Source organism: Genypterus blacodes, unplaced genomic scaffold (assembly GCF_046128005.1).
Source record: "Genypterus blacodes isolate CSIRO-AG114 ecotype Tasmania unplaced genomic scaffold, CSIRO-AGI_Gbla_v1 ptg000154l_1, whole genome shotgun sequence".
In the NCBI taxonomy this organism is placed as follows: Eukaryota; Metazoa; Chordata; class Actinopteri; order Ophidiiformes; family Ophidiidae; genus Genypterus; species Genypterus blacodes.
In genome coordinates, this window is record NW_027466956.1 from 1,963,496 (window position 1) to 1,978,900 (window position 15,405).

A 15,405-nucleotide genomic window follows, 5' to 3' on the forward strand; every position below is an offset into this window, starting at 1 on the left:
TGATCTGATTAATTGACCTTTGAATATGAAATATGTGAGGACGTTCCTGGTGAGGAAAGGCTGAGCCCATATATTTCACCCAGCCTATATGAGAGCATGGTGAGAGCCGTTGGGACTGAATCATGTGGCATATCTGTGGCCGCTTCACATCTCACCCCGTTCTTGTAGAAAACACTGTTCATCCACTTGGTGAAGGTTTTTTTCTGGACCGTCATCCGTTGCTCCTGAAGCTGTCGGACACGCCCGGCCCCATCCTCCTCTCCATCCATCCTGATAGGCTGGAGACAAACATCATTTATAGATGACTAAAACAGATTAGTTTCTCAGATCAGGTCAAGACAAAGCAACTTTATCCATCATGATTAAGTTCTTTTATAAGCCCCTCTGTCATAGGGCTCAGACTCCAAACCCTTTGCCCTTAACGTGGTTAAATTCAATATTATTTATGTAAAAGTGTAATTTTTGATGAGAGGAAAGCTTGCAAAGAGTTGCAAGAAAATGCATCCACCGCAGTTTGAACCTTAGTGAATGTTTAACACTGATGATGTTTCATTCTGCTGACGCGACCTTAATAAATTCCTGTCATTTCATAAACCATGTCAGAGCTGTGTCAACGCCCCGCTGTGTGTCTCTCTCGCTATGTGTGTGTGTGTGTGTGTGTGTGTGTGTGTGTATGTGTGTGTGTGTGTGTATGTGTGTGTGTGTGTGTGTGTGTGTGTGTGTGTGTGTGTTTGTGTTCCTTTAAGAACACAACTCATTGATCTTTGAGTTCCTGAGAATTGCAGCACAAATTAACTCGCGCGATCATTTCGGCTAATTTCTTTTTGGTGATCACATTTGTCAAAACATTGTTCCTGTAGGATGAATAACAATTTCATATGAAAGCTGTCTAGTTACTAAACTTACTAAACTTAAAAAATGTTGTATTGTCTTTTAATGCTTTTCTGCTTTTCGTTTTGAATTTCAATGACCCATCAATCTATCTATTTTTTCTTTAATTTTGGCAAAGAAGTTGTTTTAAGTAATAGTGCATAGTGCAATAAGTGCAGTAGTAGTCACATTGTTGTGACATCACCATTCTGGGTGTGGCCATAAATGACAGTTGGAAAGCAGAGGGCAACTAAAAATGTTTAAATATGCAGACTTTAAACCACCAAATTTACAGTAACTCTTTAGAACAATAATTATTAATAACCAATTCTGCTTTATTGATAAACAAAACTCTAATAAATGTGCAATCAACAAAGGATTTGCCAGAAGTGCACAAAAAAACAGAGGCCTGCTTAGATTATGCTGACATTAAAAACACAAGCATGTAAAGATCTAAGGGCAGCATGCAAAATCAAGAAGAATAGCAAGAGATGTTAGTATCAGCACTAGTATCATAGTTGCACACACATACTTGAATAAGAAACAGTTATGTTGCTTACCTTCCTCTCTGCCTAGCTGTCTATTAACTTTCTTGGCTCCAGAAGGAAAGACAAAGTGACGAAAGATCGAAAGAAGTTTTGGAATAAATCACCTCGGGCTGCTTCTAATCCCAGAAAATGTCTGATCAATCCGTTTTACTTGCTGTCTTGTCATGTTACCATAAAAAAAGTGTGCCTTTTCATCTGATATGAAGCGTGAGAATGTGTGAACTTTGAAGCCATTGGATTTACAGCATGAGCAAGCGACTCACCTGACTGCTGAGCCAAGGGTAAAGGTTTATTCATCTACTGCTAGTTACACTCTAGCTGTCGGATAAGTACTCAACTTCACTTAAGTCATAATACAATTGTGACAATACTTCAGTACAAATAAGATTTCTGTATTCACATTCTACTTAAGCATAAGCACACCAGTATTCGGAGTTAAGTGACAATTCCAGCACAAGTCCCTATCAGTTGTAACCATTTTGTGAAGTCTGATCGGTGTCCAATAATATCTGCATATCTTGTATTAAATAAATTGCCATCTAGGTTGTCTGTGTTTCCGCTCATTTGATAAAATATTGACCACACAATAGTGCTTCTAGATTCATTTGCCATATTACTTTGCCTCATTTTTATGACATTTCATAAAGACAATTTTATGAACCTCCTCTAGAAATTTATAGTGCTCATATAAAGGGTTGGTTGGTGAGTCACTATACTTGAATTTACATCCTATACAGTGTCTGTTTTGTTAATATGTCACTGTATCTCCATGGTTATATTTCTACTACAAATACTGGTATGACGTAAAAATCCCATTGTTCTTTAAATCACCACATGTATTTGCCCCCTTAATCTGCTATTCTTTGCACTACACAATTGTTTTCTCCAAGAAAGAGTTTTCTGAATGGTGCATGCCAAAAAAAAGCAACTTTAACAAACACAAAGAATGAGAAAAGCGGACTGGAAGTGACTTGGATTTGTTTTGACTAATCTCCGCATTCCTCCTTTGACTTTGAAGTGAATTCACTTTAAATTGCAGATCTGAACCGAGTCAGCAGAGTCTCACACTGACAGAGCCAGCTTCAAAGGCATGTCGACATTAAAAAGGAGACCAACACTGACTGCATGTGGATGTTTGTAGATATTGTTGAATAAAATATTCCTTCCCTGCTGAGTCATGCAAATGAAAATGCATAATGCATTCATGAAGCATTCATGAAGCTTTATTCAGTGAGACCTACGAGACCTATGTGATTAAACCCAAAGCTGGAGTGGGAAAGGGGGGGGAACCATTTACGATGAAACGAAAGCAAACTTAAGGAAGTGTGTGAGTGTGTTTTTCCATTCGGAATGATGACTGATGATGCATCTCTGTCCCTCTTCCAGGCCAAAATAACCAGACCCCTCCCTGTACAGATGAACAGGACATTACACAACTTATGCACTGCTGTTTGTCTTTAAGAGGGAGTCATTAAACATGACGGGGACCCGCTAATTTGGTCACTATGGTCACTACAGTCCTCTGTTTTAAAACACCAGACCTGAGCATGTTTTAGGAGCTTGTGGCAGGAGAGAACACTGTTGAGTCAGGAAAGCTGTGACCCTTGTGGCATTGCAGGTTCCACTTTGTGTTGAGGTTGAAACACAAGTTTCAAAATTAAAACTAAGAGAGTTGAGGTCTGGAAGAAGTTCTAGTAATATCGTTTTCGTTAGCCTGTAGTCTTCAGAAGTTGTCAGTAGGGTAAGTGATACAACACACTATAATATGAAGTAGGAAGTAGATATTGAGTAAGAACCTACCTAAGCACTTACTACAGACTTCAAAGCAGCAGAGGTCTACTTCATCATCTTTTGGGTTAAAGTTTGAAGAATGAAAAGGTGCATCATCAGCATAATAAAACAATCCAGACCAAATCCAGAGTAACAGCCAATTTATCAGTAACACATTCAGACAAACATACACTTTACATAAAAATCCCAAAAATATAACATTTTGTCGGTCAGAGGAGTGGAGATTTGATTGGGTTTTCCCTCAAATGTACAGTTTAAACAACAAGATCTGACCGAGAGAGGCATCTTTACAATGGAAATATCTTTGGTGAGAACTGACAAGAATAAAAGATATCTCCTCTTTATAAAGGACCATACCATCGCTTTTAAAAAGGTGAGTGCACACCATTTCCAAAACACTTGCTGGTGCATTTAAAAATGCTCTAACATCCGAGAGTTGATAAGACTGAACGACAAGAAAATGACACACATTTGTTCAGTTGTACATTATTGGCCCAATCCATCACTTTTAGTCATATGTCAAATACAAGAAATACATTTAAGTTTGACCTATAGATTAAGTAAAAGAAAAACAATATTTTGTGCATTAATCAGGTTATCAATTGAAAATATTCTGTTTTCCTGTGAGCAACGCTATAATTTCATTTACGCCTCCATCACTGATAAAATAAGATTGAGATGAAAAGATAAGCATGTAGTCTTTGTTCCAATCCCATATCTGGGATACAGTCAAGCACTTGTTTAAGCCTGATGCTTAAACGTCTGTACAGCCGCATATCAGGTTCTGTTCCGCTGCAAAAGGTCAGACCGCGTTGGAGTGTCCTTGAACACACCATCAAGTTTTCTCCAAACGGTCTCTGCTCTCAAATGTACTACAGCACATTTACCACAGAAGATGGCTATACAATAAAGATGATGCAATTGTGATCTCTTATCTGTAGCTAGGTTCAAGTTTGTTTTAACAGAAATAAAATAAAGTCAATGGAAAAAGGAAGGAAATCAATGGAAACACTGGCAGATGATTTGCAAGTGTTCAGAAATAGATTCATATCGGCTACAAAATCTGTTTTAAGTTCCTAAAATAACTGCAGCTAAGCTAAAAGTTTCTTCCAGTCTCTTAAGGCACTGAACACAAGCCGCCCACCTGCAGAATCCTCGAGAAGAAACACTTCTGTCATAGGAACTCTGAACGTAAAGGCACTGCTGTATGCATGTGGACATAAAGCTCTGGAACACAAACCTGAGGTGTGATTACACGAGTGTGTAAATACAAGCTGTGTTCAGGGGGAAAGCAGCTCCGACAAGCAGGCACTGATGAGAACACTTAGCGTGTTGAAGAAGCTAAGCAGGGGAATGTAAGATTTGATTGATAAATTGTAAGCCTGACAGAAAGCAACCTGAGGTGTTTAGAGGCTCATTGATTCTAACGTTTAAAACCCAGAGGCACCAAGGAATCTGAGTTGGACAGGAAGCACAATGGTAAAACAGTTAAACACCTCAGAGCTAATATCTTGTCTCTCTAACCATGTAAATATTTACTTGGATCATTATTGAATATTGATTTGGATTTGGACCTTTGTCAGAATCATGTATAGGAACATATTCGGGCTGCATTGTGACTCAGCTCACACCATCATCAGTTTGGGTTAGCGTTGAATATGCAACAAAAGAACTCTTGATGGTGCCGTTTCTGAGGGCTCTTATTAACAGCATCAATTGTCCTCTTCTCCTGTCCGTCACATCTTTAACCTTTGAACCCTCAGTCTTGGTTCAGGGATCAATTCTGCATTCATATGTGACACGGTACATTTGAGCAATCGCTTGGTAAACAGGACTCAGACTTTTAGAGCATTTCCCAAACATTAAACCCACTATACACGTTTTTAATGGTTATGAGCCTAATGTGTAATTAAATGTTTAATCCAAGTCTAGACTGCAGAGAGCTTCATATAGATATGCTATATTTATGTGTTAGCATTGAAACAACACATACTGTACGTTTCTGATCGACTGTTTAGAGTAACACGAGTTTAAAAGCACAAATATCTCATGCTGGCTTTTGAAGCTATTCAACGATCATAACCGTTGGTTGCACACGACAAAAAAACATGTGAATTATTAGTAGATGTCAAGTTGTAAAAAGAAATCAAGAAGTTCAAGACGAGGCAAGATCGCTACATTGACTCTGGACAGCCGGTTCAGAATCCCAACACAGCATGGGGAATCCTCCAGTTAGGTTGCAGACGCAGCGTTCACTCTTCTTCATTAGTCTTCACATGAAGCCACAATCTATTCCAAAAAAGAGCTAAACCACGAGGCCAGGGCTCAGGGCTAATGCTACAGCTAACACACTGCTGATGCTGAGACCAGGTTTTATGTAACTATTGATTGGGATGGGGAGGGTTACTTAAAAACATTATCATACAATTACCAATTATGTTAAAATTCTTTATAATGAAAGTAGATCAATCTGATTCCTTTCCTTTTTCAAACAATGGCAAAATAAAAGTCCAACTACAAATACACAAACAGCTGATTCATGTGTTTTGATACAGCCTGCCTATCTACAGCAATTGTCCCTCAATACACTCGTTGCAGTTGTAGTTGGACTCTTATTTTGGCGGTCCACTGCGCATCTGGTGTGGAATGGAGCCGTCAAAATTGTCAAAGGGAAAATCTGAAGTCTTGGTGAACGGGCAGCTGGAATAAGTGAGGGTTGTGAAATCCAACATTTCTCGAATGTATTTTTAAAATATGATTTTCCAACAATTTACATTTTTACTTAATAGATCAGTAACCTGATTATTGTTATCTGATCAGGTGTGTTTCTCTAAATGTAACCGAAAACAGTTGTTCTGATCACAAAATGTTACATGTGTTCCATTACTTCTCAGGCTGGCTAATGATGTTCTTGATTGGCACATCAGAAACGACACCATCTAGAAATCATTAGCTGCTAGTAGTGTTACATGTTACCCCCCCGTGTGCCTCAACAATTGAACACACAAACAACAAATTAAGGCAAGTTAAGGAAGGAAAAGTGATCATTTCGTATCTATATATATATTGATGATAGAACATTGTGCTCTGTCTCACTGGCCCCAATAACAACAAATGATTAGAACAAACAGTAACAGACTATCTGTAAAATTTCACCAAAACACAAGCAGAAGCATCCATTGGTTTATTTGCTGGCTATCTACTCTGATTTGTACTTAGCAGTTTAGTGGCTGGCATTGCTGACATCCAAAGACAACATCAGAATATCAGCAAAGGGGGGGGGGATGTTAACCTGCGATGGATTCTAGACGTTTTGATGCTGTGGCAGAGTCTTTCGTGGCTCACTATGCACACTGCAGGGCAAGTTAGCATGCTAGTCCTCGTTGTGGTTGTACAGGATGTCGGCGGTGGGGTTTTTGCGGTGGGCAGGGGGCACCAGGTGGTCCGGTAGCTCGGAGGGCAGCTCGTAGCCCTCCAGTTTCACCTTGATAAGGTGCTGGGCGAGTGCAAACTCTTCATCATCCAGCATGCCGTCCCCGTCGCAGTCGGCCAGCTTCCAGATCTTCCCCAGGACAGTGTTGGGCAGCCGCGAGTTCATCATTTCCTTCTTGGCGTTGACGCCGGTGATCTTACCGTTGACTGGCATCAGCGTGTAGAAGATCTCGTCGTAGCGGTGCTTATCCCGGCTGACGATCCAGTCCTCTGCGTCGGCCCCAGCACTGATGCCTTCGCCGTAGCCATGACCGAAAGGCCCGTCGTGTGAGCCTTCGAACGCACCGCCCGAGACCATGGCCGGTGGCTGCTTTGACTCCTCCTCCCGGATCATGGTCATCAGAACGGCGATTTTATGGGACAGCATCTTATCTACTGACTCTACCAGCTTCATCTTCAGTGAGGGGAACTTGCTGAAGTCGTAGTGCTGCAGCTGATCCTAGTGTGTCGGGGCAGAAAACAGATACACACATCAAAACACAGTTTAACAGGCTAAACACTCCACCAATACCCAGCTCTGCAGTCAAATTCCAAGTCAAGATGGACAAGGCTAAGTCTAATTCCTGCACTTTCCTGAACAAATGTAAATGCTCTACAACAAATGTATTGCCAGAGTGATTGGTATTTTCTTTGACACCGAGCCATTTTCCTGCTGCCTTGATATCAAACCCATGAGCTGTTGTGTCAACTCATTGTCATTCAAGCAATGAAACGGGAATGGGAAAAGATGCATTGCTCACTATTTAATATTCATTTTAAATCTGTGGTTTGGCAAAGAATTACGTCAGACTAAGCTTCATTGTCAAAGTCAAAGGTTTTTGATTAAGTCAAGTCTCAAGTCAGCAAATCTGTTACTCAAGTCCAAGTTGAGTTAAGAGTCACGCAACGTGTATCCACATAGCAAAATGCTGCTTCAGCATTAAAAAGGTTGGAGTGGCCAATGACGGGATTTTGAATTCACATTAATTATCAGTTTTTCATTTTTGCATAGGCAGGCTTGACAAAATCGACCCACTAGTGGATAAGCAGTGAAGAAAATAGATGGATGGGTAATATATACTAAATTAATATAATTTATTAGATACAATAACGACACTGTCATTCTGTCGATTGAACATGTGATCAATACAATAATACAATACAATATAATCAGCTGCAATGCTGGCAGTATGAAACACACGGCATGTCAGCCTTCTGCCAAGAGTCTGTAGCGTTGATGACAAATATCCTGGGGGAACTCAAAGGGATGTTGCTGCTACGTCCAGGGGATCTTTCCTGCAGAAATGATGAGGCTATTTTGAATGAGGTGATTGGTCACGAGGAAGCGCTTTATATTTTTGCCCCCATCGTGACAGACAGCAGCTGCTAATGGACACTTGCTCACTGGAGTCCTCAGCTGACCTCTGACCTCTGGCCAGTACACTACTCCGCAGGGGGGTGCACATATTTCACACACATGTAATAGTGAGAGAGTGTGTGTGTGTGTGTGTGTCTGTGTGTGTGTATGTGGATCATGGGAGCACATGTCACAGAGGGCATGGTACACTCATCCCGTTATCTAAAAAATACAATCTGTAACTGGGGAATGAAGGGAACCACACAGAGTGGAGAGGGACACAATGTGAGACAACACACACACACACACACACACACACACACACACACACACACACACACACACACACACACACACACACACACACACACACACACACACACACACACACACACACACACACACACACACACACACACACACACACACACACACACACACCTGCAGTGCGAATCTCTCTACGGCCCGGACAGACCAGCTGTAAGTATCACATTGTGTTCTTCCCCTGTGATGTGAGTTTTTTGTTATTTGTGCTTTTTTGCATCTGCGCGAAATGTCAAATCAAAAACAACTGCTCTCCAAACACAGAAAGGAGCTGCTGTTTCCATTTGCAATGTTTAAAGAACATTTTAAACGCACACAAACAATGCCAAATGGCAACTTTTGGAAAAAAGGTTCTTACCTGATCTCTGGTGTTGTGAGTTAGAGTGTGAGTGTGTTTTTATTCTCTCCAATATCTGATCAGAAGCGGCACTAAGTTCCTATCATAAACAACCACAGCAGATTTGTCCTAGCATACCTGCATCTTGACCACGTTGGGGAAGTCACCAGGGCTGATGTGATGCTCTCTCTGCAGGATGGTGTAGATCTCCGGCAGACGCATGATCAGCTCCTCCTTCTTCTTCTCCCTCCCAAACAGAGTCGGCATCTCCTTTTTCAGGTAGCTAATGATGTAGGCGTGGACCTGTAGGTGGCAGCATTCGGCAAATGAATGAAATTATTTCAGTTGCCCGCAATCTTGCCCGGAGTGACAGAGAGCCTTGAGTACCTCTGGAGCTTGTAAACTAGAATCACTAACCTCAGATAAACAACATGTTAGGAATAGTATTACTAAGATGTTACACCTTTTGGTAATCTCCTTGTGACAGGTTTAGAATTTATCAATCCACCCAGCATACAATGTGGCTCCACCCCCCCGCCCCCCCCACACCCCTTCCTCCCCCAATCAGCTTTGATAAATGGTGTGGATGTACTTTGGCTCTTGGCCCGAGAAACTGAATGGCTTAACTCTCATTTTAGTCCCCCTCCCTCCCTCCCTCCCTCCCTCCCTCCCTCCCTCCCTTCCACCACCCATATTGCAGCAGGTCTACATTCCTCCACCTCCTCAATTTATCTGCAGCCCCATACACCTGCCGTGCTATAAATGCAGGTTTTCATTATGTTTATTAAAAGTACAAATGAAGTGTCCTCGTCCTGATCTGCTGCACCTGATCAAAGTAAAATAGTTCTGCAGTTCTGCAGAACCCCATGGTGAGATCACCTCAATGTAAAGTTTATATTACCCTAACACTCAAGACACGTGAACTACTCAGGAACCTCTTAACTCTCAGCTTCCCTCCTTAACGCTGGAATGTTCTGCGGAGATGATGAGGTCATGCCGTGTTCTGTCAGGGTCTGATGGGAAGTGCACGTGGTCTGCTGTGTGTGTGTGTGTGTGTGTGTGTGTGTGTGTGTGTGTGTGTGCGTGTGTGTGTGACGACAGATTTGTGTTTGTCTGGCTGAATCGGGAAACACTTGAGTTGAGATAAGAACTCTGAGCCATGTGACAATCCTGCATTGTTATAAAGGCATTGAACAGTGCAACATTACTACAGTTGTGATGTTGGTTAGCAAGCCAAATATTGCATCATGTAAACATTCTAACACACAGCAGGTTAGAGTGCATTAATGTACTGCTACATAAATTACTTAATAATTGCACCCATTTACTCATGTTTACAGGTTCCCTTTGGTTTAGTTACACACTTAGTTAACACTGTGCTACCATGTTGTGCTTTTTATAAACTACTTGGCATGTTGGATATAGTGGCAGTAGTGGGTTATATGTATATTTGCATTTCTCCTTGCTGCTTTTGTGTGTATTACGTGTGTGTTTGGTCCATAGGAGTCAGAGCAGTCACCAGAGCTTGGCCACAGTGCTCGAGAGGAAGCACCATTATCTCTACATCATCAGCGGTGCAAAGTTGTTGGTTGTATTTCCTCCAACATGACTGTTCGACCAGAGTGATACATCTAATCCAGATGAAAAACTCAGCCAAGCAGTCAGTCTATGTGTGGAGCAGCAACACTGGTGAGGGAGGTGAAGGAAGCTGTGTCTAAGTGTGGAAAACAGCCGTCACCATTAATAATGTTGTTGTGAATGGAAACCATGTAGGACGGCCTGCCTGCAGGAAGTCCTTTTCTTTAGGAACAAAAACAAGGACGCAGTCTCAACTTCAAAAACACTGCTCGGCAGAGGAAGATGGGGCCCAAGCAAAACTGCAGACAAACTATTTTATCATCCAAGGTCACACTCCTTGGAAGATTTAGGGAAGTCTGTCTTTAGAATTAGAATACTGTGTAAGTCATTCAACCATGGAATTGTTGGAGTATTTTCACTCTGGCAGTTTCCCACTGCTGTCAGTCTAAGCTAGGCTAAAAGTGAGACGGACTCACTAAGCTTCAAGCTGCAGTATGAGCCAAGCTTATCAACCAACCCTTGTATACAGAGTACATTCAGCAGCTTCAATATATTTACTTTCTGATTTTGGATCAATGGAGCAGCTCTGGTGCTGGGTTCTAACTTAGCTACAGCTCTGTGAGTAAAGTGTAAATATGCCTAAATAACTATGTATTGTTGAATTAGCTAGGAGAGGGTCATGTCCTGTGTTAAACACCTTTGTGATTATTGATTGTTGATTATTGATCCAGTTTCCTGACTCACCTTGGCCAATCTGGCTCTCTTGATGAGGTCGTTGAGTTTTCGAAGAGCTGCGTTCCTCGGCAGACCCTGGATGTCCTTGAACAGATCACCAATCTCTGCCTCGAACAGACGCCTGCCGGGGAGGCAAATGATCAGTACTCCTTTCAGACAGGCTTTTAGAAGGCCACAGCAAGACAAAATGACTCAAGAACAAGCTTGAATTGGTCCAAATACCACAAGACAAAGTTCTCCTTCAGGGTCAATGAACACCAAAAGAGCCTGCATCACATCTTGAGTCTTGCTAGATGTCTCTTTGCCTTGAGCATTCTACTACTAGTAGTACACTAGGGCCTTTAACCTCTCTAACCCACCAACCAAAACTCGTGTCTATCCAATTATTGTTTAAACCAACAGAACAACAAGAGAGAAGATTGGGGAAATGCGTCTGAAATATCCTAAATATACTCATTTTGGATGACTGGTTGAATTGATTCCCTGCTGACCTGTTCTCTGTGTTTTGCAGAGGCTTGGCCCAGAAGGAGCCCAGGTAGACTCTCGCCACCTCTGGAGTGTTGATGACCTTTCCCAGAGACCACATGAGGGCGCCATACACCCTCATCAGCTGCTGAGTGTCCACCTGACAAGAAAAGAATTGAAGCAGGATGAAGTGGTTAGACTGAAGACCAGAGGAAAGTTCCCAGAAAATGAAGGGAACACTTAATCATCACAGTATTACATCAAGTCAGTTAAAAATTCAGGGATATCAATCAGTCCATTTAGGAAACACAAGTGCTTATTAATCAATTTCACCTGCTTTGGTGCAAATGAGTCACAACAGGGGCAATGAAGAGGCGAAAGCATAGCAAGATAAACTCCAAAAAGGGAATGGTTTAGCATGTGGTGGCAGTGGGTCAGTGATGGTCTAGGGGGGCATATTCTTCAAGGGTCGCTCAGACCTCCATGCCAAAGCCAATAGTACCCCGACTGCTGTCATCCCAGAATCTAACAGCAGTCTGCCACACCAGTTCATTCTGTAGGCCTCTGGCAGTGCTCCTCTTGTTCCTCCTCGCATAAAGGAGCAGATACCAGTGCCGCTCCTGGGTTCAGGCCTTTCTACAGCCCTGTCCAGCTCTTGGTATCTCCTCCATGCTCTTGAGACTGTGGTGGAGGACGCGGCAAACAATGCCACTGCACGTATGGATGTGCCATCCTGGAGGAGCTGGACTACCTGTGCGACCTGAATGGGTTGCAGGTATCGCCTCATGCTGCCTGTAGTGACAAGGACACTAGCAGAACACAAAACTAGAGAAGAATGAGGAGAGAGCAATTGTCTGTGGCCACCACATGCTAAACCATTCCCTTTCTTGAGGTTGTCATGCTCGTGTCTCTCTCTCCATTGCACCTGTTGAAGTTTATTTGACTTGGTGTTATACTGTGATGGTTAATGTTTCCCTTAATATTTTTGAGCAATGTATTTCCAAAAGAGCAGGGATGCAGACCATACGCTCATTTCTGTGTGTGCTACATTTTGATGTCCGCTTGTTAACGATACTTGTGCAGTCTTCGCTGACAGGCTCAATAAAGTCAGCAGATGATGAAATTTACATCAAGCAGACCCAAGCGATCAAGCGGATGCAGAGAGTATAGTTTGGCCTTCATTTGGGCAGCAGTCAGTTTCATACTGTATCCTTGTCATCATCTTCCTCCCTACCTGGTCGGCTTTGTTGAGGACAACTCGGATCTTATCATCTTGTCCTTTGAAGGCTCTGATGGCCTCTGAGAACTCGTCTGAGATATCCAGCTTGTGAGCATCGAACAGCAGAATGATCCTGTCCACGCGCTCGCCAAACCACCGCAGGACCTCAGAGAAGTCATAACCTGCAGGAGGCACAAGACAGTCTTTCATTTTAACACACAATTCTGACAAACAGGGCCACTGCATTAGCAAAGCAATGAAACTGAAGTGTGATGATTAACAGTCAAACGCACACTACAGACCCCTTGTGGCTGAAATGTCCATTATGACACTTTCATGTTCAATATGACATTGACTGTGATTGATTGAGAAGATTTGCAAGTTTGGAAACGTTGCATCAGCCTCCTTTTCATCTACGTTCCACAGTGCAATAACACGTATTGTGGTGATAGCTACACTGGGGGAAAGGTCAGGGGTTCAACAAAGGAAGCAGGAAATATCCTGTTGATTCATGGAAGAGTATATGTGGAGATATTTGGCAATATGACAAAATATAACGAAGAAGATTTAAGCCTAGCAGAATTTCTATTTCATTTTTTAAAATCCATTTTCACCTGTGTCAGTGATTTTAAAGTTCTTGTTTACCTGTCTCTAATTTTCCTTACTTTGTCCTCAATACTGTTATGGTGGAAATATACAATCAACATCAACCAGTTATGGGGAGACAATCCTATCATAATTCAAGAACTGGATCTGTCAATCCAAGAGCAGAATTTATCTACCAGCCCTGGCACTAATATATACTTTATACCAGTTTCCATATTGTTTCTGTTTTAGCTTTATACAGTATATACCTAAGAGTAGCTGTAAAGCACACCACCTTCCTTTCCTCTGGTTTTGGGCTGGTTGGTAACCATGTGACGCTGGCCGACATGGACCATCAAAATCGAGGAGCGGCAGCTATCAGTTACCACCTTACTGCTCCCACGCAGCGAGCAGAAGGGAAGATGTTGAATTTGTAAAAGAGAATGTGTGTGTGTGTTTGTGTGTTAAATGATCAGTGTGGTCAGGGTGTGGTTCCAATAAACTAGGCGACAGCTCGGCTCTGAACTGGAAAACTCAACAGTGACAAAAGCTTCTCGTGTTTAATGAGAGACTGGCTGCTTCAAAGAACAATGAAAGTCAAAAAAAGAAGAGCCACTTGTATCTTTGTCAGATTCTTAACTAAACTCGACGGGAACTTTCCTGATGCCGTGGGTCTGTAAAGCCCTTTAAGACTTTGAATGTGATATTGGGCAATAGAAATTGATTTGACTTTACTTGTTTTTTGTGTGTTTACTGCAGCGGCGACCTTGTTTCCTAACCAGATCAGTACCATTAAATCACCACACATATTGCTTTTAGATCTTTTCCCTCAGATACTATTTGACTCTTGTTCATCTAAAGATGCAAATTTCTTCTAGATTTCACAAAATGCCAAATTTGCTGTATGCACCTAACAAGACGATGAATTTCATTAGAATTTAACTAACAACTTACTAACTTGTTGGTGCAAAAATATATTATCAGTCACTCATTGCTCTTAAATGCTTCTCATCTATTTACTTGACAGTCTTAAGTACGTTCTGACCTTTAGTGTGTACGTGTCATCTTTAATATCTACAGTTTACACAAAACACATACAGCCAGCACAAACATAACGGTTGTACACACAACTGTAGTTCTCTCACACACACACTTTGGACAAAACAGGAGCAGCAGAACGCCTTAGGCAAATACTAATAATATACAAATACTGCATTCACCTGTGTGTGGACCAAGTGAAAACATTTTATCATTCGCTCTGTACTATCTTTAATATGTGCATGTCACACAGGGAGCATATATTATCAATCAAATGTTTTTAAGACCTTAGTTTGAAAGATGCTGAAAGATTAATGACGCGTCCATCACATCTCATTATCCAGATAATATATCCTGATACTAAGCCTGCAACTTCAACACAAATTGTAACAGCGCCATGTTAACCGTAACAGTGCCAGTAGCAGTCCTGAAGCAGTGACTGTACAAGTCTGGGATGTTCTGTCAATGAATAAATAATGTGTCTGTGTACAGAGAGAGCCGTTTCGGCTTTCACACCCAGCTTCAGGTGTTAGGCTCAGTTAGCAGATGAGCAACAGTGGGAAGCTGAGCGGTAAATACAGTCTGAACCATCCAACAACAAGACCAAAGCCTTAATCTGTGTGGAAATCAACCGATGCTCACTGGTTGTGGCTTTCATTTGGAGAAAGCCAAAGGGCTTGGAACATGGATGAACCCTGTAAAATCTAAAGTGAGTCAGACTCCACATTTAGCCCAGACAACATGAAGTCAAAGTGATAAAGCACCGGGGTAAAGTCTTAGGTAGTACAATATACAGTATACAGTGTATTGATATATATATACACATACAGATATATATATATACACACTGTATATTTTAATTCAAGAGATCCTGGGTAAAAAACTAGGAAAAATAAATTTGAAATTACTTACAAAAGAATAACATTGACGAAAATTAAGTTGCTCTTTTTGTGACAAATGAAATACAAATTCAGTGAAACTAGGTGAAACAAAACTGACTTTAGATTGCAGTGAGTTCAATTCATTTCAACTTTTTTTTAACTTTATTTAGCGCAACATCACAACGATAGTTATCTGAAGGCACTTT

General features: G+C 41.6%; 2 protein-coding genes across 2 annotated transcripts in view; both read right to left on the minus strand.

The window, feature by feature from the left end:
- Positions 1–269, minus strand: part of sptbn5 (spectrin, beta, non-erythrocytic 5) — a 60,897-nt gene extending 60,628 nt beyond the window's left edge. The window contains exon 1 of the mRNA XM_076166025.1: positions 156–269. Within this exon, the coding sequence (XP_076022140.1) occupies positions 156–269 (114 nt within the window). The remainder of the gene's footprint in view (positions 1–155) is intronic.
- Positions 270–3,332: 3,063 nt separating this feature from the next.
- The window catches only part of ehd4 (EH-domain containing 4), a 28,596-nt gene continuing 16,523 nt past the window's right edge, over positions 3,333–15,405 (minus strand). Inside the window, exons 4-8 of the mRNA XM_076166013.1 lie at positions 12,711–12,877; positions 11,503–11,636; positions 11,021–11,132; positions 8,837–9,001; positions 3,333–7,140 (exon numbers count right to left, since the gene is read on the minus strand). Coding sequence (XP_076022128.1) covers positions 6,583–7,140; positions 8,837–9,001; positions 11,021–11,132; positions 11,503–11,636; positions 12,711–12,877 — 1,136 coding nt within the window. The 3' untranslated portion in view covers positions 3,333–6,582. The remainder of the gene's footprint in view (positions 7,141–8,836; positions 9,002–11,020; positions 11,133–11,502; positions 11,637–12,710; positions 12,878–15,405) is intronic.